This window comes from Globicephala melas, chromosome 1 (assembly GCF_963455315.2).
Source record: "Globicephala melas chromosome 1, mGloMel1.2, whole genome shotgun sequence".
In the NCBI taxonomy this organism is placed as follows: domain Eukaryota; kingdom Metazoa; phylum Chordata; class Mammalia; order Artiodactyla; family Delphinidae; genus Globicephala; species Globicephala melas.
The window spans coordinates 178,458,844-178,486,350 of NC_083314.1; the positions used below are offsets into that span (position 1 = coordinate 178,458,844).

Sequence of the window (27,507 nt, forward strand, 5' to 3'; positions counted from 1 at the left end):
AGAAGGAAAGGAAGGAGAAAAATCATGTGTAGGGGAAGGCAGAGAAAAAAGGAGAGAATTATTACAGATGGAGCAATGACCCTGGGGGGCCACTCCAGCACCACAGAGGGTCCCCTTGCAGTAGTTTTTGGACATGGACGACAGAAGGAGCTCGAGGGAATGAGACCTTCATGAAGGGGTAAGTAAAAACACCTCTAGCCACTTAATCATCAAAATAATGTACGTAATGGGCCTAAAAATGCTCTGCTTAGAGGAATCCAGCTATAACCACCTGAGCCCACTCTTAGCATGGATCTTAAGAGTCACCAGAAGTGGAACAACCGGATGTTGTAGACCTCCTGGTGTAACTAGGAAGCACTCAGCACCACCTCTGAAGGGTGTTTACCAAAAAGTCGAACCTGAACCTGATCAAGTCTCTAGAGCTAACTTCCATTTCTAAAATTAGAGGAAAAAGAAGTCAAATGGTACCATAAGGACACAAAGAGACAAATCCAGAGTGCGGGACACTCTAGGGGACACTAACCCAGTTTCTACAAGACAACTGCATGGGAGGAAAAGGTGGGGGGAAGTACCATTCACTGAATGATCATTTCTGCCACACACGTGAGGAGGGCCTTACCTACATCATCTCATTGAATCCTCACAACCCAATGACATAGGCACCATTAAACACCCTACGTTTATTGATGAAAAACTTGAAGGAGAAAGAGGCTAAATAATTTGTCCCCAGCCACACAGCTGTATGGTTACAACAAAAATGCCAGGATTCAAATCTAGGCAAATCTGACATTCGAGACTTCATTTTTAACACCTGTACTGTTGCTCTCAATAAAAGCCAGTAATGTTCTGAGTGAGAGGGAGATGATGACAATAGGCACATTTTAAAGTAGCTACTATGTACTGGACATGTTGCCAGGTGCTTTACGTAATTCCCTCATTTAGTTATCACAGTGAGATGATGGAAGATGAGGAAACAGAGGCTCAGAGGAGCTAAGTAATTCCAATGGACTACACAGCCCAAAGGGGAGACACGAAGTTACCGAAACCATTTATCGCCCCTGCCTCCAGAAGGGATTAATGCTAAAACCTTTTCTAAAATACGAATGTCTACCCTTTTGTAATAGACATCCAGAAAACCATATAGCTCCCCTGCCAATAAGAAGAATTTTCTAGAGTAAATGTACAATGACAGCATTTAAGTAAAAAAGCCCACATTCATTCTTAGAACTTATGGGAGCCCAAGAGGACTGATACCTTGAGATCCAGTTTGGTGTTAACTGGATCCTGAAGTTCAGACTCTATTAAAGCGCTTGGCTCTGACTTCACGTTTTGTAGAATGTCCTCAGGCGGCACCTTCACTGCATGGTTGTCTGCAGTGGAGCCAATTCCAAAAAAATCTAGTATCATGACCCAGGTCTGCAGTGTGATCAGCACATCCAAGCAGTTAAAATCAACATCAATGCTCCGGTTAACTCGATTATAACTGGAAGAGAATTCTGGATGCTTCTTATCCACCAAGAATATATTGATATGGACCAAGGAATCATCAAATTTACTCCTTCCAGCAAGTATCTTGGGCTCCTCTACTGTTGGAGAAGGAGGTGGGGTCAAGGGACAGTCCTTGTCCTGGACTTCCTTTTGCTTCTTCCGGGAGGCTGAAATGGGTCTCTGATACAGCTGAAAGACATTAGGAGCTTCTTCCATGTGGGAAGGGAGAGACCGAGGCATATCCGGATACTCCACGTTGGACACAGAAGGGCAAGACTGAGAGAGATACTCTTTTTGTGCTAAACTAGATGGCTTAGGGGCTCCCCGAGACACCATCAGGTTCTTATATTTGGAATCTGGATTTTTCTCCAATAAGTCTTCCATCAGCAGAGAGCGCAGGGCAATCTGAATGGATAAAGTCTGAGGATGGTCTTTACTGAATTCCACCTCAAAATCTTGAAATTTTAAGCTCACAAGACCTTGCGCCCCCAAAGTCAGATCTCCACTTAGCTGAACTTGAAGCTCTGATATACAGAAGTTGGCTTGAATCTGGGTAAAAGATCTGACTTCCTTAAAAGACAAGGACTTTTGAGAAGAGTTAGAAAGGCTGCAGTGGCTGAACAATCCGTTCTCCTTCCTTTCAACGGAAGGTTCTCCACAGGTACCGAGGGAAGGCACAGGAGAGTTAGGGCAAGGTGAGGAGGTGGCACTGACTGGAAGCTTATTCAGGTCTTCACTGTACACGAGATTGTCCAGAGTTTGTAAAACCTGCTCATATACATGCTTTGCTAACACCACCTGTATTCGAAGAGAAAAATTCAGTTATTCTGCTACTGTCATCAACTGCACTCATATGCACTGCCCACTAATTTTTTATGGCTTTCCCCGAGAAGTTTTAACTTAGGTGACAGCAAGGACTATCTTTTGTTTCTTTTCTGTCCTTACCTCTCTGTGACCCATATCTATTCACAAGGCCCTCCCCAAGTACCTCACAGAATAATCTACACACAATAAATGTTCAATAAGTGCTATTAACTGTAGGCCTGAATCAGCAAAACACTCTAACCCCAAAAAACAACCTCAAAAATTGAAGGGAATACTGCCAGAAGTCTAATGTGGTTATACCTTAGGATTGAGAAACAAGACTCATGGTTCTAAAACTCACTGATCATCACCAATTAGTATAACAACCTAAGTTTAGTACAGCTGATCAAACAGAATTTTTTAATGATAATGATGATAATGATGCAGATCCATGATTACTTGTTACTCCCTTACTTTGTTTTTAATTACAATTTCTTAATAAAACTGTTTTCAGGGAAGTTTTTTATTTACTTAAGGACAATTTTTTTAACAGAAGCATTCCAAACAGATACAGAAAAAACAGAATTAGAAGGTGATCATTTTGTAACCCCTAAATAAATAACGTATCCCACCACAGTTATCAGTGAATAAGACCTTACACGAGTGACTGACAGGGAATTTTACGATGGAGGGATCAGCTTCCTGCCACCTGAACAAAATCAACAATTTTGGCATCACTAATGTCAATTAGACATTATGTGCCTCCTGATATAATATAACATAAAGTACACTGCACCACCTTTGAAGTGTTCTGGCCAAAAAAAAAAATCCTGAATCCAGTTAAACCTGCAGAGTTAACTTACAATTTACAGAAAATGGGGGGGACAAGTTCAGTGACACCACAAACTAACAGCCAAATCCGGACTGTAGGACATTGCGCAGGACAACTGACCTAGTTTTCCCAACAAAATAATGTCATGGGGGGAAAAACATGAGAGGGAAACTAAATGAATAGAGACCCACAAGTTGTACCATCCAAATGCAATGTACAGACCTTGTCTGGATCCTGATTCAAACAAACCAAAAGTGAAAAGACGTTTTTGAAACAATCAAAACTGTCTCTGAAATCTGAAAATGGATTAAAATTCAGATGACACCAAGGAATCTTCATTAATTTTGTAAGGCATGATAATACCATTATAGTTACTTTTTTAAATGCACATAGTTTGTAGTGATACATTCTAAATATATAGGGTTAAAAATGGCATGAGGTCTGGGATTTGCCTTAAAATATTTCCCCAAAGGAAAATAAGAATGGACGAGACACATGTGGCAAAATCTTGGTAACTGCTGAATCTGAGTGATGGGTATATGAGGTTTATTAGACAATTCTACTTTTGTCTATTTTTAAAATCTTTCATAATAAAATATTTTTCATTATCTAAATTACTAAATTATTTTAAAGAATTATTTAAAATAATTTTTTAAGATTTTCATCAAAAACAACAGTAAGGGGCTTCCCTGGTGGCGCAGTGGTTGAGAGTCCGCCTGCCGATGCAGGGGACATGGGTTCGTGCCCCGGTCCGGGAAGATCCCACATGCCGTGGAGCGGCTGGGCCCGTAAGCCATTGCCGCTGGGCCCGCACATCCGGAGCCTGTGCTCCGCAATGGGAGAGACCACAACAGTGAGAGGCCCGCGCACCGCAAAAAAAAAAAAAAAACCAAAAAAAACACAACAGTAAGTCGATGGTAACCATAAGATAATAAGTCAATATAATCCAATAGAATTCACATTATGTGCTATATTTAAGCTGAAATATTCATCCTAAGTAACCACCACTGATGAGGCAAAAGTTTAAAAGAGAAAAAGGAAATACCCTAGAAGCCAAAAAGGAAAAGCTTTGGGGAAAGTTCTCTCACCCAGAGACCCATATCTAGGAACCACTGATGTCAAAAAGTATGTAGGTTCTGTTAACAGCACTCCCGGGTTACTCCAGAGCAACTGCCAGACAGACTAGTAACCAAATACTGCCCAAGGCCAGGGTCCACTGTCCTAAGATCCTGCTTGTCCTTGCTGTTTTATAATGTTATGCTTTTTGCTCTCATGCCTGTGAAAGCAGGAAAAATGACACTTTCGAAGGAAAAAGGATGACAGGTGTATACACACATACACCACCCCCCCCCCACCCCCACCCCCCCCCCCACACACACACACACAGCCCCGGACCATTTCATTTCAATGAGGGGCAAGACTAAGTCTCCCTTGAAGGGATCTGTCAACAGCTCAGATAATCACATTGTTTTACAGGCTGGGCCAAATGTGTCAGAAGTGTGACAAGAATTATAACCTTCTGGGAAAGAGAGACTGACTTTTTAAGCAATGATTTTCCTCGTTTCTTAATGGCAATGGAATTAAGGATTTGCCCTCTTCCTCTACATAATTCGCCCCTCCTCCACATGAAGAAGGCTAACAAGACTGATTCCCCAGTGATAGAAGGACATGATAAAAGGATTCCATGGTTCATTGGAAGAAGTTATTGACAATAATATGAATATCTCTTTGAATTTATATATTTTCCTTCCAACATTTTATATATACAAAATATAAATATAACATACGTATATAATATAAATGTAAAATAATTACATAATTTCAACTGTCCTGACATAAAAATCAATAACGTGTTTACCTGCACTGGATTGACAAATTTTCCTTCGATCTTCATGATGCAAGAAGTTCCCAGGTCATCTGGACTAAGGGAGAAAGTCAATTCAGATTCTCTCTCTATAGGGATCTTCTCCAGTTTAAACTGAATGGTCGTGTTGTTCAGGATGTGAAAAGCTGGCATAAAAGAGAGGAAATGACAGACTGGAAACATTCATATTTACTGCGTTCCTGCTGATTAAGTAGAGAGTGTTTAGAACAAAGCCCAGGAGTTGCTCCTAGACCAGGAGGGCAGGTTAGCCTGGCACCTGGGGTCTATGACTGAATACAAACTTTGGTAATTATCCCAAGACCAAAACTCATAGCAAGCAGAGGTATAAGATAAATTTATACACAAAAAGTAACAGTTATTTTCATGACATGCTCCACTTGGTGGCTTCAAAATATGGTGCAGTGAACATTAACCCAGGCCAGGGTCCATGTTAAGCTTCTCTTAACCTCCCAAGCTGGCATTTTCCAAACCAAATTGCTCATCCATGTCCAGCTTTAGATTGATCCCTCTTATTGGACCTAAGTCAGAATCACAGACAATATAAGGTTCTAAGTAAACAACTTCTAACCCAAGCAGAAAAAGCAATCTTTTGCTAAGTATGTAAATCAATCGGTGAACACAGCTGAGAACCATAGAAGAAGTTCTCAAAGGCATTAATTTCTTCACCGATGAATAAGGCCGTCTAGGGCTTACCTGATTTCTGTGGATGCCAAGTCTATTAATAGATTGAACTGTTCGGTTTTAGCAGATCAGATCGAGAACACAAACTGGCATTTTATTCCTAGAACCCTGGACCAAACCATTACAGAAGATGACAGGATACTCAAAGGAGAACATAACATCCAGAGACTAAGTTTCATATTCTATTTCTGTCAATCCCTCCAGCTGCCTTAGACTACGATATTTAACTAGGAAAGATCTACAGCTTAGGAATGAAAAAAAAAAACAGATGCATTTGACCAAATTACATAATACTCTAACAGAATCCACCCACTGAATCCCCGTGAATGAACACTCACCCAACGGGTCCACTTAAAAAAAAAAAATCTTATTTTGCCAAATATGGTTATCAATGGAAAAAGTTGCAAACATTCCAACCTAATATGAAGCATTCTATTAAAATTCTATTTTGATTTCTTAAATATTAACCGGGGATAATTCTAAAAGAAAGGTTTTTGTAGTTATTTTAAACCAAGTACTATCTACATGAACTGGGTTTGGAATCTTTAAACAAAATGAGACAAAAGATACACACTCCTCACCTTGACCTCTATGCAAAGATTCAAAGAAATCATGTCGGGTGAAATGAGCTTCCTCTTGACTATTGGCACTGGCAGACCCAGAAGGAGAGCAAAACGCCTGGCTCACTTCAGGCCCAGGGCCCTCTCTGCCTGCCAACTGGGTGCAATTCAAAGAATATAATTTAATGTCTTTGATTTCCACTTGCAGACGGTCACTTCTGGATTCATCATCTCCTGCCACAAAATTCTGGATGAATATCTGTCCCAAGTGTCCTACCAACAACTCAGGACTCCCAGGCTTCCGAGGGATAGAAACAACTGGTGATTCAATGTTTATGTTCAAGATTAGCTTTACAGTGTCGGAATGAGATGCACCTAGGCCAAACCCATATGTTTCATTTTCTTCTAAGATAAAGGATTCCCGGGCCTTCCTTGGAGTTTCAAAGAGTGATACCATCTCAGTGTACTCGGCCGTCTTGGTGGCTAGGACTGTGGTGACTTTGGTGGCTGCGCTTTTCAGCATATTTCGAAAATTTTCTTCCAGCTCATCCATGGACAATGTCAACTCCTTCAAAAATTTAGCAGAGTGGTTGTAATGCAAGGAAGCCATCTTGAGGTTGAGAAAACATTCCTGTTTAAATTTCTCAACAAAGGTGAAACTCAGAGCTTCAGTGAGGGCTGCATCTTCCATTCTGACAAATACAGATTCAAAGTAGCCAATATCACTGATGATATTTTCATAGCCTATGGAATTCCCAATGCTGACAACATATTGGTTCTTAACATTCTCCTGTGTCAAATCCATAAGCTGCAAACAGCCAAGAGAACCGTTCACGTCAAATGTGCTGCCCATGGAGACGTTAACTTTGGTGCCACCTATACTTGCTGTCGCAATTTTTCTGCCATATTTCTCTCCATTTGCCATTCCCACTGTCCGAAGGAGCAGCAGGTTAAGTCTGTGGATTTCCACTGCAACCTCGGTGTTTTGTTCATATGTAGATTGGTAAGTTCCTTGTACCCCAAAGCTTCTTTCAAAATCAGTCATTAAAGGTTGAGGACTCAAATCATCTTTTTCCTTGGGAAAGGATTTTTGAAGAAAACCAATCAGCTCCACAATTGTCTCTGGATTTAGGATGATATCCAAATTATTCACCTGTAACGAAACCACCTGAAGAGTGCTGTCCAAATTCATCGATGGGCACTCTGAACTCACAAACTGATACTCCAGTTTTATGAGGGACTCTTGTTCTTTGGTGAGAATTCTGTCAAGAGAAACACCAGTGGCTGATCGGTCGTTCAGTGTGGCAGTATTAGTGAGGTGGGCCACGCTGGGTCCAGAGACAGGAGACTGGGCTCTGCTATCCCGGAGGCTTCCTGTTGGGATATCAAAGCTCAAGTTCTTATGAGAGGCCATCAAAAGGTCAAAATCAGCACCATATGTCTGCATGGTGTCCACCAGCAGCAAACCATGAACAGTGAGGGAGACTTCAGCATCATAAGGCCTCTTCACAAAGTGAGCGTTGGTACCAAATACCTTGAGCACAGAAATGTACCGGCCGTTGCTCTCAACACCAAGCTGCATACAGTTCACTTTAAATTCAGCCAGGAGGAGTTGTGACTCCACCAGAACCTCCCGGGTATGCTGCTCCAACACCACGATGCTCTGGGTTAAATTCATCACCGAGTCTTGCAAACTTCCCCGCTGTCCCCCTTGGGGAAAAATCTTCTCTTTAATCTGAGTGTCAAAAGTCTTCATTTCTGGGGTGGTCAGGAGAGCAAAGCAATTCTTTAGAGCAGATATTTTATCTTCATTGATGTGGATCTTTAGGTCTGGTAGGTTGCCTGATAGCACGGCTCCGGGGTACTTGGGATCTGAAGTATAAATCAATCGGCGTTCTAACTGTAGGTGAACGTTGAATTTCTCGACCACATGGGTCGGTCCCACATCAATATCCTGGACATGCTTCCAGTTGTCCTTCACTCGTCCAACCATGATCTGGAGATCCAGAAAGGACAGCGAGTACCTCTCATACATCTTCGTGCTCATTAAATGTGCTTGAAGCTGCTCTTCACTGAATTCAACTCCAGAAAATGGAGGTGTTTTCTCCCTATCACTGCTGTTTGTCTCGGGAGGTGGGGTGTTAGGAGGTGTGGCAAGAGGGGTCTTATATTCGTCATCACTAAACTGATTCTCTTCAGATGCTGACCCGTCCCCACTCTTCCCCTTGGAGTCATCTGCAGATGAAAAAAGAGAAGATTCAAAGTATATGTCTGCTCTTTCCTTCCTCTTCCCTTTAATGTAAGAATTAAGAAAAGTAGAGAATCAACCACCCCAATTTAAAAAATAAATGGATGAAAACGCCAAGCATTATATTCTGTATTTACCATTTATTCAGCATAAACTTATCTACTGATTTGGAAATCAAAACACAAAGAGTAAAAGTGTATGAACATGAGAAAAGATGGAGACCTGCTAACGTTAAGAACATATGTCAGGGTGCAGAAGCCAACAACCTGCTGCCCGAAACTGCCCCCACCCCCAATCTGAGCTGCACTGCGTGAGCTGCCATCACCAACCCCTCTTACGTCACTCTCCATATTTGTTTACTTTTTCCTGTATTCCTCTATGTGTACATTTTGTCCCCTCCCCCCACTAGAATGTTCTAAAAGAAGAGGTCTCCTCTACCTTCCTCAACACAATACCCCTAGTGCCTAGATCAACGCTTGGCAAGCAGCAACTGCTCAATATGTCATGTTCTACCCCCAGAATTCACACTCTTAACCCCCGTCTCTTCTGCACCCAAGCGGTGCCGAGACAACAAAAACACATCGCTGGGTTTGCTATGTCTCTATTCCATGTTTGTGTTTTACAAATTCAAGTAGGTGCTTTCTGTGGTTGTGTGATCCTTTTCTTCAGATACAATTCCCTTTTCACATTCCCCTTACGGCCAAACTTTTCCACTCCAGCTCAAATTCTCTACCCTCTTCTCCTCTTCTAATCTTTCAGTAAAATAGGATAAGGTTGAGATTGTTTGATAAGCTTCCTCAATCTCTTTTATCCAATGAATCCTCTCTTTCCTCCCTCCCATCTCAAGGTGAACAATGACTATTTTTCGGATCTAATAATAGTAATGAAATTACCTTCCAGGAGTCTTTTTATGTATGTCCCTAATATCCCTAAATAGATTAAATCTCTATTCCAGAAATTATGTACAGAGAAATAATGTTTATTAAAATACAAAACGTTACACAAGAAATACAATTAAAAACCACAGTGAGATACTACTACACAGTCATGAAAATGGCTATAATCCAAAAGACAGATAATAACAAACGTTGACAAGGATATAGAGAAACTGGAACTCTCGTACAATGCTGGTGAGACAGTAAAAAGGTGCAGCCATTTTACAATCTGGCAGTTCCTCAAAATGTTAAACACAGAGCTGCCATATGACCCAGCAATTCTACACTGAAACAAACCCCGAAGACTGAAAGTATACGTCTACACAAAAGCCTATACATTAATGTTCATACCAGCACTACTCATAATAGCCAAAAAGTGGAAACAACCCAAATGTCCACCAACTGATAAATGGATAAATAAAATGTAGTATATTCATACAAGGGAACATTATTCAGTCACAAATAGGAATGAAGTATTGGTACAGGCTACAACATGGATAAACCTTGAAAACACTATGCCAAGTGAAAGAAGTCAGACATAAAAGACCACGTGTTATATGACTCTATGCACGTGAACTGTTCAGAATAGGCAAATCCATAGGGATAGAAAGACTGGTGGTTAGCAAGGGCTCGGAGAGCTGGTAATGGAGAATAACTGCTTATGGGTTTAGACTATCTTCTTGGGAATGATGAAAATGTTCTGGAATTAGATAACAGTGAGAGTTGCACAATTTTACCAACATACAAAAAACAACTGAATTCTACATTTTCAAATGTATCTCAATAAAGCTATTATTTAAAAAGTAACAAGGGGGCTTCCCTGGTGGTGCAGTGGTTGAGAGTCCGCCTGCCGATGCAGGGGACATGGGTTCATGCCCTGGTCTGGGAAGATCCCACATGCCGCAGAGCGGCTGGGCCCGTGAGCCATGGCCGCTGAGCCTGCGCGTCCGGAGCCTGTGCTCCGCAACGGGAGAGGCCGCAACAATGAGAGGCCCGCGTACCGCCAAAAAAAAAAAAAAAAAAAAAAAAAAGTGACAAGTGAACTCTGGAGTTACAAAATGTTAAATACCTCTTTTTTTAAGCTTTACTTGGCTTAGCACAGAGACACATCAATCTACCACGACGTGTCTTCATTACTTCACACTCACACTGTACCTTGGGTATTGGTCAAGAGCATTCTGCCTAGATCCACAACAACCAACACAGGATTCTTGAATTTGAAATCATCAGGAAATATCACCTGAGGGGCAGAAATGTCTAGTCGCACAGTCCACCGTTTACTCTCCTCCTGTAAAAATAAAACAAATGACGATTAAATAACCTTGAACTGCAACTGCTGACAGTGGGCAGCTTTATCAGCTAGGGCTCAAGCCTTCCAGAAAGCCACACTAGGGTCACAGGATGACGTAATGGTCTCTGATATTAAAGCAAAATGTTTAAAACAAAAGTGGATCCAAATGTTTAACAACTTGAGACATTACCACAGGCAAATGTCTGAAGTGGGAGAAAAAAATTGGCAAATTACTGGTTTGGTGGGTTGTTTGCTCTTTGACTTTGATGATCAATGGTTTAAGAAAGGTCTGATTTCTAAATGTATAGGACTTAATACTTCAAAGTATTGTAGAAGTTATACAGTTCAAATCGAAGTAGAAATCCAGATATTTTTATTTATTCATGGATATTGCTAACCATGAACTTTCAGGCCAAAAGACCTTAGTGAAAAACATAAGCTTTGACATTTGAAATATAAAAAAGAGACCAATTCATGAATTTGTTAACAGTTCTTCCCTGTGACTAAAATTAGCTAGTTTATATAAATGCTATCAAAAAAAGTTGTATGTAGTAAAAAGCTAATTTATATAATTATACATAGTAAAAGCTACATGTAGTAAATTATATGTAGTAAAAGCTGATTTATATAAATGTGATCAAAAAGAAAACTCTTGGTCTAAGATAATCAGAAGGTACTAAATGTTGTAATTTGTGTCAAAACACTAGCAAAAACAGAAAACAGGACAAACTCTCCGCCCCTCACTACTTACCCCTAAACATTTTCCTCTGAACACTGCTGCCATGCCTTACACTCCCAGCTGGCTCTGCACCTTCCAAAGAAGCCACACTGACTGCTCCACCTACTGCTGCATCTCGGCAGCACACCTCCAGGCCACAGGGTCAGAAACCCAGTTATTTTCTTGTTTTGGTTTTTTTGGGTTTATTTTTAAATTTTTATTGGAGTATAGTTGATTTAAAATATTGTATTGGTTTCAGGTGTACAGCAAAGTGAATCAGTTATACATATACATATATCCACTCTTTTTCAGATTCTTTTCCCATATGGGTCATTACAGGGTACTGAGTAGAGTTCCCTCTGCTATACAGTAGATCTTATTTATCTATTTTATATACAGTAGTGTGTATGTGTCAATCCCAATCTCCCAATTTATCCCTCTCCCCTATCTTTCCCCCCTGGTAACCATGCTTGTTTTCTACATCTGTAACTCTATTTCTGTTTTGTAAATAAGTTCATTTGTACCATTTTTTTAGATTCCGCATATAAGTGATATCATATTTGTCTTTGTCTTCACTCAGTATGACAATCTCTAGGTCCATCCACGTTGCTGCAAATGGCACTATTTCATTCTTTTTTATGGCTGAGTAATATTCCATCGTATATATGTACCACATCTTCTTTATCCACTCCTCTATCGATGGACATTTAGGTTGCTTCCATGCTGTGACTATTGTAAACAGCGCTGCAATGAACACTGGGGTGCACGTATCTTTCCGAATTACGGTTTTCTCCAGATATATGCCCAGGAGTGGTATTGCTGGATCATATAGCATCTCTATTTTTAGTTTATTAAGGAACCTCCATACTGTTCTCCATAATGGTTGTACCAATTTACATTCCCACCAACAGTGCAGAGGGTTCCCTTTTTTCCACACCCTCTCCAGCATTTACTGTTTGTAGACTTTTTTGATGATGGCCATTCTGACTGGTGTGAGGTGATCCTTCACTGTAGTTTTGATTTGCATTTCTCTAATAATTAGTGATGTTTAGCATCTTTCCATGTGCTTTTTGGCCATCTGTATGTCTTCTCAGGAGAAATGTCTATTTAGATCTCCCACCCATTTTTTGATTGGGTTGTTCCTTTTTTTGATACTGAACTCCATGAGCTGTTTGTATATTTTGGAGATTAATCCCTTGTTCACTTCATTTGCAAATATTTTCTCCCATTCTGTGGGCTGTCTTTTCGTTTTGTTTATAGTTTCCTTTGCTGTGCAAAAGCTTTTTAGTTTAATTAGGTCCCATTTGTTTATTTTTGTTTTTATTTTCATTACTCTAGAAGGTAGATCAAAAAAGATATTGCTGCGATTTATGTCAGAGTGTTCTGCCTATGTTTTCCTCTAAGAGTTTTATAGTGTCCAGTCTTACATTTAGGTCTTTAATCCACTTTGAGTTTATTTGTGTGTCTGGTGTTCAGAAACCCAGTTTTGCTGGACTGTTGAGATGGCTCTGGGCTCTCCCTTTCTACTTACGGCATCCTCATGTCAGCTGGTCACTTAGCATCACAAAGTGACCATCCTTCCCAGGAATTAAAACTGGGGCATCATTCCAATTGTTTTTCTTCTGCTAACAGTAAATGAAAGGGGGTGTTCTTAAGTGAAATATTTACAAAATGTCAGGTCTAGAAAACGGAACAAAGATGAGTCTGGAGAGTGTTCCAAGATGGGTAAAAGGAAGAAATATGATCTCGTCTCAGTCATTTGTTTTTATTTATTAAACCCTGACTGTACAAGACATGGGATTTTATTTTTTGCTAACTGCTAAGTACTTCCTAGATTCAGTTCACTTAATCAGTGTAACTGATACAAGCATGTCTATCTATGTAGGTAAAGAACTTAGAAAAAACACCTTCCTCTTCCCCGCCCCCCAAAAAGAGTATTTACTACGCCTACTTACAATGAAATCACCCACTAGCAAACGATCAAGAGTTTGTCGGATTTCCGCCTTGGTCTGCATCTTCAGTCTGTTATATTGTCTTCGGGCAGCTTCAGCCACTCTCAACTCAAGTTCAGACTGATAACCAAAACCTGCGAGATGGGAAATATACAGGAGTCAGAATTTTCAAATGGCTGGGTGAAAGAAAGCACTGCAACTTCTATTCTCACCAGGGATTTCCAGCAAAGCTAGAACACAGTCTGTACAACAACAGTTCCTTACTCCAGTCTGACCTGGTGCCATACAGGGTAACCGGAATGAGGCGAAGATGGGCGAGAAAGGCACATCCTTTCAAAACATCCATGTGGAGAAAGGCAGTATGTGAGGGAAGGATACCTAAGTTACTAGAATTTCTAGAACCAGTTTCTGAAAGATTCCAAACTATATTTCAAAATTCTTAAAAGCATATTACACTGAAAGAGCAATTGGAATTTAGAAGTAGTATATGCCTTCTACATTCTATCAGTGACAGAGCAATGAAGCCAAGATATTTATGGCCACTGTTTAAATGAAAAGACTCAAAAAACTGGACCAAAAACTAAAACAATTGTTATGAAGAGGGAGAGGCAGGATACATTTAGGAAAGTACCACTGTTTTGCTGACTTCCTTGTCAAACAGAAGTGCTTCTTCTGCACATACTGCCTCAAATCTTTTTTGGGACCAAAGGAAGGCCTAAGTGAATCAATGATGACACAGGAGAGTACAATGGTGAACCTTGGAATACTTAATGCTGCATGAAACAAGTAAAACAAACCACTGATCCTGTCATCTAGGAGGAAACTGAACATTCCTCCTAAATTCTCTGGCCTAAAATATCCTGGGTAGCCAAGGAAATCACTGTCCTCATGGAATGGGAAGCATTTTAAATGCATGCTAAATGAAGGCAAAGAAAGAGAAAATATGAAGGCTATTGATTCCTCTTGGAAGAGTAACTTTCCAAGGACATCCACTTTGATTCAGTAACTAAGGACAACCCTATCCACTTACTCTGCAGGCCTTCTCTACCACTACCAGGTCACCTGAATGTATAATAACCCTTATCCCAGAAACGACAAGAAAGATGTCTTTAGAAAGTCACATAAGAGCAAACAAACAAAAAAGTTAACCTGAGGTATGAACCTTTCCCTTGTAGAAAAAGTCTGCTACTTTTTTAATAGCCTGGGGATTATATATGATGTTCAAGGGCCTCGTGTTGACATTCAGCCGCCTCTCAAAATGGCTGTGCACTGGATTTCTCTCATACAGCATCTCAAAAAATGGGTCATCTGGGTCTGCAGCTAAAGGAAAGAACCAGAGAAAGAAAATGGAACACAGCAAAATAATCATCTTATTCTTGATAACTGATAAGGACTTCTGGGAAAAAAAGACATTTTCTCAATTATTTTCCAATTAGTTCTCATTTATGAAAATTTTATAAAACAGAAAACCTAATAAGGATTGACTAATTGTCAATAGGACTCCTCAAACAGGACCAGGTTGTTGGACTCATTCCCAACACGTAAGTAACCCAGGACCTGGAGGCCCTGAGAGCTGCCCCAGTCACACATGGGTGGAGGGAGAGCACGAGGCAGTCTCCAAGTCAGACAGGGATCCACACAGCAAACCACTGGGCACAAGACAGGATACACTCCCTCTCTGCTGACCAAGACTACTGATCTATAATCATCGCATTTTGAAGAATGAGTTTAAGAACATATGACAATTTACCAGGGTAATGATCGCTTCTGTCTGCAGATGCTGTTTGGAGTCCAAAAGACTGTGAGACTCTGCCAACTTCTTTTTGCTGATAAACACACACAAAATGCAAAAAGGTCAGGGCGAGAGGGACCAATTCACTGTGCACACGCTCTCTCATGTCGTATGCTCTGGCATCACTCTTGCTTAGCACAGTCAGAATCAAAACTCGTCTGACACCAGGCGACTGTGGACTTGCAGGCTGAGCCCTCCAGTCTGTGCCTTTCCCCAGTCTGGTATGGGCAGTGCGCTACTCTGCACTCAGCACACTTGATGAACGACTGCTCAACAAGGACTGAGTGTGTACAGCTTTTCACACTTTCACTCTGCCCACCCACACTCTCCCCAGTGCCCCATGACAAAACATTATGAGAAGAATAAGGGGCTAAAGATTCAACTCTTCTGGGCTTCCCTGGTGGCGCAGTGGTTGAGAATCCACCCGTCAATGCAGGGCTCGAACACGGGTTCAAGCCCTGGCCTGGGAAGATTCCACATGCCATGGAGCAACTAAGCCCGTGCGCCACAACGACTGAGCCTGCGCTCTAGAGCCCGTGAGCCACAACTACTGAGCCTGCGTGTCACAACTACTGAAGCTCGCGCGCCTAGCGCCCACGCTCCACAACAAAGAGAAGCCACCACAATGAGAAGCCCGCACGCCGCAACGAAGAGTAGCCCCCGCTCGCCGCAACTAGAGAAAGTCCACATGCAGCAACGAAGACCCAACGCAGCCAAAAATAAATAAACAAATTTATTTTTAAAAAAAAGATTCAACTCTTCTGACCATCTTTTTGCCAACTTAGTAAGATCAAAGATCTTCTAGTCTAAAAAGAATATTATATATAAAAAATTACACCTATAGAGAAAACTTGTGGTGGTTCTTTTGTAACTCTGGAAACATGAGATGACCTATCAGTGACTGAGGGTCAGAATGAATGAAAATCACTGTCGGATACAGAGGACATTCAACATTGACCTTGAAATGCAGAAAATAGTGGTGCTGACAGCATTTTCTTCCAAATCAGAGCAACTATTCCAAGGTGGCTATAACACAGGGAGGGAAGAAGGCATTGCCATAAATCTCACCAACACTTGCTCTCTGACAAATTCAAAAAACTTATCTACCTCCAATTTGATTCTGATCAGCCTGTCTCAAAATGATCAAATGTCAGAATGAATCAAGTTAATACTACTTTTGTTGCCTAAAAGAGACCACAATTCACGAACACCCTGGATGAATCAGCCATCCCACTGCTGTACGTACTGGATTAGGGAAGACCAGAAGAGGAAATAGAGTCCCTTCTGTGGCCAGGTCTCGAAGAAACAGTCCACCCAACCGGACTGAAAGCAAGGAGGAGTTTCTTCGAGGAAGAGATTCTGCTAGAAGTTTTACACCTACAGAAAATAAATGTTAAGAGTTATACTATGCCATCATAGCCTTAATTATTTTAAAAGTATAAGATATAATATTTTACAGAAGACTATCAGATATCATGAACTATTTCTCCTTGAAATTTGAACAAAATAACCCTATCTACATATTATATGTCTATCTATATAAATCTATAAGGAGTATTAGAAGTTTCCCAACAGAATGAATTTTAAACAGAGCACTTTACAATTAAATTCAAGCAATCTGCTAGTTCACACTAAGTTTATGATTTCTCAGCTCTCAAGATTATAAAGTCAAAATCAAACTGGATTTTTTTTTTTTTTTGGTCATTTGCCTTTAAACTACTGACAAGCCACAGATAACTGGCTATTTTATGAACTGCAATAAATCTGTTTGTGAGAAGAGAAAACGAACGTCTGGGTATTTATTTACATACCTTTAATGCAAATTCAGAAAAAGAAGTCAAATACAGTCAATCTTCATTATTCGCAGACTCCATATTTACAAATTCGCCTATTCCCTAAAATTTGTTTGTAACCCCAAAATAATACTCACGGTGCTCTGCGGACATATGCAGAGCAGCCAAAAATTCGAGTCACCTGAAGCGCATGCTCCCAGCTGAAGATGAACATGGCAATGCTCTGCCTTCTTGTTTCAGCTCATACAAGTGCCCTTGTGTGGTCTATTTAGTGCCAGTTTTTTGCATTTTTGTGCTGTTCCTTGGTGATTTCGCTGTTTATAAGGGTCCCCAAGCACAGTGCTCAAGTGCTGTGCCTTACAGAGGAAATACATGTAGTAGATAAGCTTCACTCAGGCATGAGTTACACGCCGCCGGCCATGAGTTCAATTAATGAATCAACAACATATATTAAATAAGGCGGGGCTTCCCTGGTGGCGCAGTGGTTGAGAGTCCACCTGCCGATGCAGGGGACACGGGTTTGTGCCCCGGTCCGGGAAGATCCCACATGCCGCAGAGCGGCTGGGCCCGTGAGCCATGGCCGCTAAGCCTGCGCGTCCGGAGCCTGTGCTCCACAACAGGAGAGGCCACAACAGTGAGAGGCCCACGTACCAAAAAAATAACAAAATAAGGTGTCTTTAAACACACACACTCATAGGACAAGGTTATATACTGATCCGTTGACGAATGTGATGACCAGAGGCTTGCAGGCACCTAACCTTGTGTTTCCCCTCGGAGCCCGGAGTCAGTATTCACGCAACTTTCTAGAACATAACTACTGCAAATAATGAGACTCAAGTGGACACTCGTGCCCAGAGAGATACAGCGCATCAGGTGGCTCTCTGGAAGCAATACCTGAAAACTCAAGCTGCATGAAAGCACTCTGATTCATCTGGGCAGCTCCCAGCTCCTGGTGCAGCAGCGTCACGGTCCCTCGCTGTAGCTGTAAGTTCAGTTTGGCAAAGACATGGTCTCGCTTTGTGTACGTGTTCATACAAGAGGCGTCTGCAGTGGGGTCAAAAAACTCCTCGGAGCCTAAATGTGAGGAAAAAAAGACTTTAAGAAAACACATGGGAAAATTTAAAAAGCACTGATCACAGTCATTATGACATTACTTAACTATTTTCCCCTTTTAGGGAAGAACTCCAAAGTCACGGGTGACTGTTTTATTCACCAATGTGAAACGACCCTGTTTTATAAGGGCCCTGATCAACTTACTGTCAAATGAGGGACGATGCCAAATTCATGATAAAGTACACTATAAGGCAGCACGGCCCGATGCAGTGCACTGTCCTACACTGCACTGTCCTACACGGTGGCCACTAACCACAAGTGGCTTTGAGCACTGTGGCTCATGTGGCAAGTCAACTGAGAAGTGAATTTTTTATTTTAATTTAATAAATTTAAATAGCCATTTGTGACTACAGCTACCGTACTGGACAGCCTGGGTGTAAAAGGTGGCTCCGGATTGGTATTCAAGCCTCCTCAGAGTTTAAAACTTTTGAACTTGTTCAGATTTAATTCTCTTACAATCACTGCCACTCAGATCGATCTGAAACCATATTAATATACAAATTCAGTAATGCAGTTGCAAACAAGTATCTCTTGAAACTTCCTCTCTCTGACTCTATGAACATGAGACAAACCGTTACCAATGTCTTTTTTTTTTTTTTTTTTTGGCTGTGTTGGGTCTCTGTTGCTGTGCACAGGCTTTCTCTAGTTGCAGTAAGCGGGGGCTACTCTTCGTTGCAGTGCACAGGTTTCACACTGAGGTGGCTTCTCTTTGTTGCAGAGCACAGGCTCTAGGCATGCGGGCTTCAGTAGTTGCAGCATGCAGGCTTCAGTAGTAGTTGTGGCACGTGGGCTCTAGAGCGCAGGCTCAGTAGTTGTGGCGCACGGGCTTATCTGCTCAGCAGCATGTGGGATCTTCCCGGACCAGGGATCGAACCCATATCCCCTGCACTGGCAGGCAGATTTTTAACGACTGCACTGACTAGGGAAGTCCTTCTACTTTTTTTCTATTTGAAATATACCATGGGCCATTTCACAAATAACAGATGAATTATGAACCAAGGGTCTCCTTTCACTATAGCCAAGAAGGGCAAGTAAAGGCCAGCCCTGCCTTACCCAGGATCTCCTCAGGAGTCCAGTGTTCGTGCTGCTCTGCAGTCAGGCCCTCGACTGGTTTCCCTTCAGGGCTCTGCTGCCCATACCAGCCGCCCCAGCCAGGAAACCAGGACTGAAGGTACTGCAGCATCCCGCTGCCTCCGCTGGGTTCCGGGTCTCCAGGAGACTCTCCCGGAGAATACAACTGAGGCTCTCGTAAGCTCTGTGTCAATCAAAAATGAGCACATATGAGTACTTGAAGACAGAAACAGGAAGTGATACACCGCTGCTTATTCTCTGTCTGCCCACAGAGGCACTCAGAGCCTAATGGGTAAGAACACCTCTTTTCACAGAGGATTTCCTACCTCTGCCAGTTCTTCCTGTTTGTGAAATCGTTCATGAACCAGTTCACGCAAAATCTTCAATTCCTCAAAGCTCTGTTCCTCTTCAATCCGACACACTTCCTCCTGTTTGGGTGAAAACAAACAAACAGAACAGGTATTATAGCTCCAGAGAAACGGGACACCTTCACAAACCAATCCAGTACTGTGAAGAAACCCAACTGGCCTCCAACGTTTCCCAACATTTAGAAGGCCAAGAAACAATGAAGATAAACAGTTAATTCCATAATTGCTATGTTTCTGGTTTAAAAAGCTTTTCCATATAACGCTGATAGATTCTACCTGGTGTCTGAGATGAGACTAATGGTAAGTACAGAGGGAGCAGACACAGTACTGAGTTGAAAATGGGAAATGAAGAACATGTGCTGCCAGAGTAGCCCATGTTTGCACAGCAATGGCAGTTTACAAAGTGCCTTCACATGTGTTACCTCAATTGATTCAAGCTGGTGGCCAGTTATTATTCTTCCCACTTCAGATGAGGAAACTGAGAACCAAGTTTACAGAGTAAGTGTGTAGGCCTCCAGCTCCTTTTTTTTTTTTTTACTTCGGTACGCCGGCCTCTCACTGTTGTGGCCTCCCCTGTTGTGGAGCACAGGCTCCAGATGCGCAGGCCCAGCGGCCATGGCTCACGGGCCCAGCCGCTCCGCGGCATGTGGGATCCTCCCGGACCAGGGCACGAACCCGTGTCCCCTGCATCGGCAGGCGGACTCTCAACCACTGCGCCACCAGGGAAGCCCTCCTCCAGCTCCTTTATGTTTCATATGGGACATTACCAAGGAAGTGGTCATTTTCATTTGTTTCATGCTAGTTAGGAAAGAACAGCGGTGGCCAGCTACATGCAAAGATGCAAAAGAAAGCAGAGGTAGCTATCCTAAGCTGTTTCTTATATGCTATGATTAAGAAAGGATATTATATGTGTTTACTTGCTCACCTCAGTTGTAATTTAGATTTTTCTCTCCCTCCATGTCTTTGCCTGTGCCTTTAAGAAAACCATCCGAAACAAAAGGTCTGGTTTATTCCATCCTTTTCATAAGGTTTCTATGTCAGTAACCATGCCTGACACTGGTGAAAAAAGCACTAGCAAATTGAGTGGGTCATGCCCGGGGTGCTGGCAGAAGAGGTGAAAACACCCAGGGGTTCAGCACTGCCACTGGTTACCACAGTGGGGTGCTCTCATAGGCTGAATGTGTCCCCCCAGAATTCATATGTTGAAGTCCTAACACCTGGGATTTGAAGGTGGCGCCCATGGGAGGTGAACAGGTTTATTAGATGAGGTGATGAGCATGGAACCATCATGATGGGATTAGTTGCCTTACAAGAAGGGGAAGGCAGACAGATCTCTCTCTACCCAGGAAAGGCCAAGTAAGCACACAGTGAGAAGGCGGCCACCCACAAGCCAGGAGGCTGGTCTTCCCCAAGAACCGAATCTGCCAGCACCTTAATCATGGACTTTTCAAGCCTCCAGAATTGTTAAGAAATAAATGTCTATTGTTTAAGCCCCTCAGTCTGTGGCATGTTGTTATAGGAGCCCGAGCTAAGACAGGTGCTAAAGGGAAGCTTAGAAGGATTTACTAAAGAAAGAGTGAATTAAGAGATAGTACGCAAGCCAAAATACCGGAAACAGTCTAAATTGCTATTATAAAAACTGATTCTCACAAAACCGAAACAAATCAAGGAGGAGACACTCCCTACTGCCTTCCCCCAGGAGACAGAGGCAGATTAGAGCAGGGAGGGAGCTTCACACCAGGGCTCCAGGACTGCTGGTTCTAAGGGTCTCTGGTCCTGCAGGTAGCTAAAACAGAAGCTTGCCTTCACCCCTACTTCACACCCTCGGCCTAGCCTCTACCTCCAAAACCCCAAGGTCAATCAAGTCAATTGGGATTAGGGAAAATGTGGGCCAAAGTCTACAGAGATTAGTTATAGACTTTGCAAGAAAAGAATTAGGATCAGGTGTTGAAGAGACCTGAGTGACTAGATGGAATGTCTCTCTGGGCCCCGCACGGAGAGCTGGGGGGGGCGGGGAGTGGGTAGGCCTGGCAGGACCACGGCCCCTTGCTCTTCCTCCCACCCCATGGCCCAGCTCTCCTCAAGCAACAGAAGGTGCTTCCTGCCAAGGCAAAGCTGGGCCTTCCAAGAAGCTCTCACCCTAATAAGACCGACTTTATCCTGTAAAACTATGATCCCGAACAAAGACTTTACTTCTTCACAGGTTCCCTTTTCTTCAGCCTTTGAGAGACATCCTTACCCTCTGACTGGAGACGAGAAATGAGAGACAACAGCCTCCTCACCTTGTCGTCTGCAGACAGCAAGCCTCCTTTCAACTTGGTAAAGTATTTGTCAGTGTAGGACACGGCATCGCGGGCCCGGCGCAACAGGAAGTCCCATGTGCAGCGCGTCCTCTGCTCCCGGATCTCATGCAGGTTGGCATTCAAAGCAAAATACCACCACTCTCGGCAGCTGAAACAGTTCATAACCATCTAGTTATTTACAATAAAAGCGATGAAAATGCTATTGACCCAGAGCAATCCACAACACACCACTCCCCTTCTGAGACATCTCTTCTCTTGTCAGCCATCTGTTTATGCCTCAAACTCAAATAATATTAGGCTAACCTCAACATATGGGGAAAGTTAATCTACTGGATCCTCAGTTTATGCACCGATTATAACACATTACTCTATTGGTCTGAATCACCCATAACATCAGCCCCTACCACAGAAAATCAAGTGGTGGCTATACAGTAAATACCATCGTAAAATAATCAGCAAGGATTTGACTATTAAAGATTTTAAATGGAATATTTCAAGGAAGACTGGAAATACACAGCATCTAAAAAAAGTTTTAATATATTGACTCGTCAAGTTTAGCACATCTACATAAAAAAAGATTTATTTTTGCTATAGATGTTATCAAGTGTACTATATAAATGCTGACCAAACAACTTAGGAGAAAAGACACAGGGAAGTAGGTTCAAGAGTGCTGCAAAGTATTTACCACACAATCAGAGGCCACCAGAGCAACGCCAGTCTCCTTACTAAATGAGGCTGAGAGGACCTCCTGAATTCCACTACGCTCAACCTAAGAGTAAACCCGCGACACCAAAGAGATATACAGTAGCATGTCAATGATGATAAACAACAGAAATGGCATTTTAAAGCCCAGAAAAGTCGACTGTACTTTTATCTCCAACCATGTGTAAAAGACAGTGAGGCATATTTCTGATCTAGGTCCAAAAAAAGAACATGCCAGAAAATGCATTTCAGACACAACACTTAATCGACAAGCCTTACTTCTCAGATACGGCCACTTTGGGTTTCCATTTTCGGAACTTCAACTGCCTCTCCTTTCGTTCCAGCTCCTTGAGGAATTCCATGATTTGCCGGTATTGCAACTTTTTATTAGAGGTTAAGAGACACTAGGTTAGAATTGGTTTGTTTCTTTTGCTCAGTTAAGACATATACGTCACAGGAACAAGTCATATTAGTCAACCCACTGAGCTGAAATCCAGTGCAAACTGCAAGGCTAAACTCTGGCACCAAGTGTCAACGTCGCTCTGAACAGTCAGTAAAGTACGTAAATTTACTGTCTCTCTTGTACTCTTTGTTCAGCACTTAAAATATCAAATCAAAACTAACCTGAGACCCACCCAATCCGACTGTATAAAGACAGTGGGTTCTCCACCCACCACAGCCTGGTCTCATGCATGCTTCCTTTCCCACGAGGGGACCTCGAAGTATCCAGACCCTTCTATCAACACGCTTCCTCCACCCCAGTTACCAGTCCGAGAGTTACAGGGAGAAACAGGGAACCTGAGAGAGTTTCAAGGGAATGGTCTCCAGATGAATATCACATTCAATACGGGGAGTGTGCCGAGACCTCAGAGGCTCTTTAGAGCAGTTTCTCTTCAGAAGAGCAGACGCGCACACAGGCTCCAAGATGTAGTGATGATTTCGACTCTCCTTGCTCTTGTCCATGGCCTCCTGAGTGTCACAAGAATGGCTGTCATCATAGCAAATGTTTTCAGGATCAAGTCACCTGTTGGAATGCTGTCTAATCTACAGCATGTTATATCAGAATCCAAAAGCAGGATAAAACTGGGAATCTAAAGCTCTCTAGCATTTTAAAATTTTTATTTATATTTCTTACAGGTAATACACGAGGTGTATTTTAAACCATCCACCTGGTTTAAAATTTAAAAGGCAAAAAAATTGCAACCTCTCCTTCCAACTCCCATCCTCCAGCCACCCAGTTACCCTACTCACAGGCAACCAATGACACCAGTTTCTTATGTACTCCACCAGAAGCATTCTGTACACAGTCAGCCAAATGCTAATTTTCTGGTTTTTTAAACCATTCTTACACAAATGGCATATATATGCTCTTTTATCTTGTTTTTTAAACTTAATACTGTATCTTAGAGACTATCACGTATTCATCATAAAGATCTTTGCCTTTATTTTTATAGCTGCATACTGTTCTACTGTATGGATGCACAGTATTTATTTAATCAAATTAGCAAAACAAAAACCATTCTGCACAACAGCATGCAAGCCAAAGATAATCGTGGTTGAGGGAAATATGAGTCCTTTTTCTCCATTTCACTTAAACCACCTACAATTTCTTTACAAAAAGATTAAACTGAGTTTTTTAAAATATCCTTCACAAACAGTAATACTTTATATCCAATGATTTATAATGACTTTCTACGTATTTCTCAAAGGAATGCCACCGAAGGTGAAATTTCAACGCAAAATGTTGTAAGAAAGCTCTTCTTTAAGAACCAGATCTGGCGCTTCATTCATTAAAAATCTGGATGCTTAGTACACTGGTGGCTAAGAGAGTGGAGAATGCTAGTATGGTAAGTACATGCAATGGAATACCATGTAATAGTCAGAAGCAATGAAGCAGAAGTATAAGCAGCAATACTGATCAATCTTAAAAACAGAGATTTAAGTGAAAAAAAGCAAACAAAGAAATCAATAATACACTATAAATGTAAAACATACACAAATCCCTATATATTGTTCAGAGTTACAGACACAGCAAGTACCTCAAGCATACATACTCGAGAGCGAACGCCTACACAGGGAGAGGGGGTGGGAATGGGAACAGAGACACAGAGAACAAAACCTTATGTGGCAACAATACTACACCACTTTACTGCCGTGCTGTGTTATAACAAAGCCCTGCCACAATCATACCTGTAACTCCACCTGAGGCAAATCCCCCAATAAAGTGCAATCGACATCCCAATAGATGCTAAACTCTGCCACATCTAACTGCTTTTTCCGCATTAACTTCTGTACCTGAGGGAAGACAGGGAAGAAAATAAGATGATTCTTTATTCACAAACTTATCCATTCATTCAACAGGCCATTTGTGAGGAATCATGCACCGGGTGCTTTGCATGGTGCTGAGGATACAAAACTGAATGAAAACATGGTTACAGAGTTCAGAATCTAACTAACTGGAAATACAAACATGCAAATAATTTTAATTAAGCAGAGGGAAGCAGAGGAAGAATATACGAGATGCCACAAGCAAACAAACAGAAAATGTCACTGTGCAGATGAATATCAAAAGATGTGTACGTTTCAGACAAAGGGTGGGAAGGAGGGACTGGGACACATTTCAAGGAGTGGGGCCAACGACACAAAAGGCCTGACAGCTGCAGAGGACGGCGAGCACATCTGTGTAACTGCAGCACTGTGCTCAGGGATGGGGCAGTATCGGCTCACGTGTATGGACACACACTTGAAGTGAGGAGCTAGTTAAGTGTTGAGAAATGTAGGTTGGAACGTTACTAGGTGTACTAGGTTGAATAGTCCCCCCCGCACTCCCCAAAATTCATGTCGTCCCAGAACCTGTGAATGAGACCTTACTTGGAAATAGGGTCTTTGCAGATGTAATCAAATTAAAATGAGGTCATACTGGATTGGGTTGGGCTCTAATCTAATCACTGGTATCCTTATAAGAAGAGAAAACAGACACATGGGGAAGAAGGCCACATGAAGATGGAGGCGGAGACTGGAGTGATGTATCCACAAGCCAAGGAACACCAAGGCATCCTACGGAAGCAAGGAGAGAGGCATGGGACAGTCTCTCCCTCAGAGCCTCCAGGGCGAACCAACCTTACCAACACCTTGATTTTGGACTCAGGCCTCCAGAACTAAGGAAAATAAATCTCTGTTGTTTTAAGCCATCTAGTTTGTGGTGATTTACTATTATAGCCCTAGGAAACAAATACAATAAGAAGTCTGTCATATTAAGGAGTCTGGACATCATACTTGAAGGGACTTGGAGCCACTGAGGGTTCTGATGCAGGCATGCACACCAGGACCCGGTATGGGTTTTAGAAACAGAACTCTAGCAACAGTGCAAAGTGGAGCTTCCCCCGACGGAGTCATGGGTGTGTCAAGATAATGAGCAAGTTTATACGATCGAGTTACATTTTAGGAATACAGCAACCCTTGAACAACATGGGAGTTAAGGGCGCCGACCCTCCGTTAAGTGGAAAATCCACATATAACTTTATAGTCAGCCCTCCGTATTCGAGGTACTACATCCAAGGATCATGTAATACTGTGGTATGTATTTAGTGAAAGAAATCTGCATCTAAGTGGACCTGCACAGTTCAAACCCATGTTGTTCGAGGGTCCACTGTATTTGGTTACTCTGAGCTAAGCACCTCCAGCCCCAAGCAGCCACATCCATTTGCCCCAGTGTCCTGTACAAATACCATGATCCTTCTCTGTGTGCCGTGACGTGGGAAAGGTTGAGAAGCATTGGCACAGAACGAATCAAGAGCCTAGGATGGAAGCAAGGAGGTCACGGAAGTCAGGACTTTACTGAGCAAGGCAGAAGCTGGCAGGATCCTGAACTCAAGACAGTCGCGGTGAGGATAAGCGTAAGAGCCACATTTGACACATTTTGTGGGAAAAACTGGCAGGACACTGTGACCAAATGCATATGGAAACTGAGGAATAAGAAGTGAAGGGATGAGCACAGGCTTCTAGGGACTAGCGTCATGGGTAAGAACACGTGCTCTGAAGCAGGGCTGGCAAACCTGTTCTGTAAAGGGCCAGAGAGCAAACATTTAGGCTTTGGGGGCCATTCGTTCTCTGCTGCAGCTACTCAGCTCTGCCACGGCAGCACAAAAGCAGCCTTAACAACATGTAAATGAACGGGCGTGGCAGTGATGCACTAAGTCTTAATTTACAAAAACAGGCGGGGCAGATTTGGCCCCCAGGCCACAGTTTGCCAACCCCTGATCTACAGCAGGTGCACCTGGGCTCCAGACCCAAGCCCACCACTCACTCATCCTTCTGCTCCTCAGCGTCCTCGGCTGTAGTGCAAGGATAACAGTGGTGGAGGTTACTGGGAATTCAATGAGAGAAGTCATGTGAAGCACTAACAGCAGTGCCTGGCACATAAAAGGGCTCTAACGATGTCAGTTTTCATATGTGTGCTTGTAACATTCGGTAACATGTTAGAGAATGAAGGAAAACAGCTGGTTTCAGGGAGTGAAATGGGTAGGTGGAATATAATGGGATCATTTTGATTATAACGAGCCTAAATACCACAGAGGTGTCCCATAGGTAGTTAGAGACCTTGAATCTGAAGGTCAGAAGAGGGGTGGAGAATGGCCCTTCGAGATGCGGGCGCCATCGGCAAATATTCCCAGGAGGCTGCCGAAACTATGAAACAGGATGAGCATACCCCGAGAGTGCATGTAATGTAAGAAGAAAATCAAAGATAAGATCCTTTCTGCACCTCAGTTTCTTCGTGTACAAAATGTGCCAACGTTTAATGGATGAATTAAATAAGAACAGGTCAGAAGAAATTAACTGTTTCCCTATTTCAGCAAAGGAGACAAGAGACATCCATCCACACCCTCCAAAGAACATGGAGAAGAAGATTGTGGTCTCATTTAGCTAACACAAAAGGACACAAGGCAGAGCCCTAAATGCTCCAGACCGAGC

At 42.4% G+C, this 27,507-nt stretch overlaps 1 protein-coding gene across 1 annotated transcript in view; it reads right to left on the reverse strand.

Moving 5' to 3' along the window:
* Positions 1-27,507, reverse strand: part of VPS13D (vacuolar protein sorting 13 homolog D) — a 244,666-nt gene that overhangs the window by 202,141 nt on the left and 15,018 nt on the right. The window contains exons 7-21 of the mRNA XM_030878044.2: positions 24,727-24,831; positions 23,335-23,505; positions 22,816-22,916; positions 21,814-21,982; positions 19,490-19,591; positions 19,146-19,347; positions 17,874-18,053; positions 16,433-16,563; positions 15,145-15,220; positions 14,544-14,714; positions 13,398-13,528; positions 10,589-10,721; positions 6,272-8,485; positions 4,983-5,134; positions 1,255-2,286 (exon numbers count right to left, since the gene is read on the reverse strand). Coding sequence (XP_030733904.1) covers positions 1,255-2,286; positions 4,983-5,134; positions 6,272-8,485; positions 10,589-10,721; positions 13,398-13,528; positions 14,544-14,714; positions 15,145-15,220; positions 16,433-16,563; positions 17,874-18,053; positions 19,146-19,347; positions 19,490-19,591; positions 21,814-21,982; positions 22,816-22,916; positions 23,335-23,505; positions 24,727-24,831 — 5,070 coding nt within the window. The remainder of the gene's footprint in view (positions 1-1,254; positions 2,287-4,982; positions 5,135-6,271; positions 8,486-10,588; positions 10,722-13,397; positions 13,529-14,543; positions 14,715-15,144; positions 15,221-16,432; positions 16,564-17,873; positions 18,054-19,145; positions 19,348-19,489; positions 19,592-21,813; positions 21,983-22,815; positions 22,917-23,334; positions 23,506-24,726; positions 24,832-27,507) is intronic.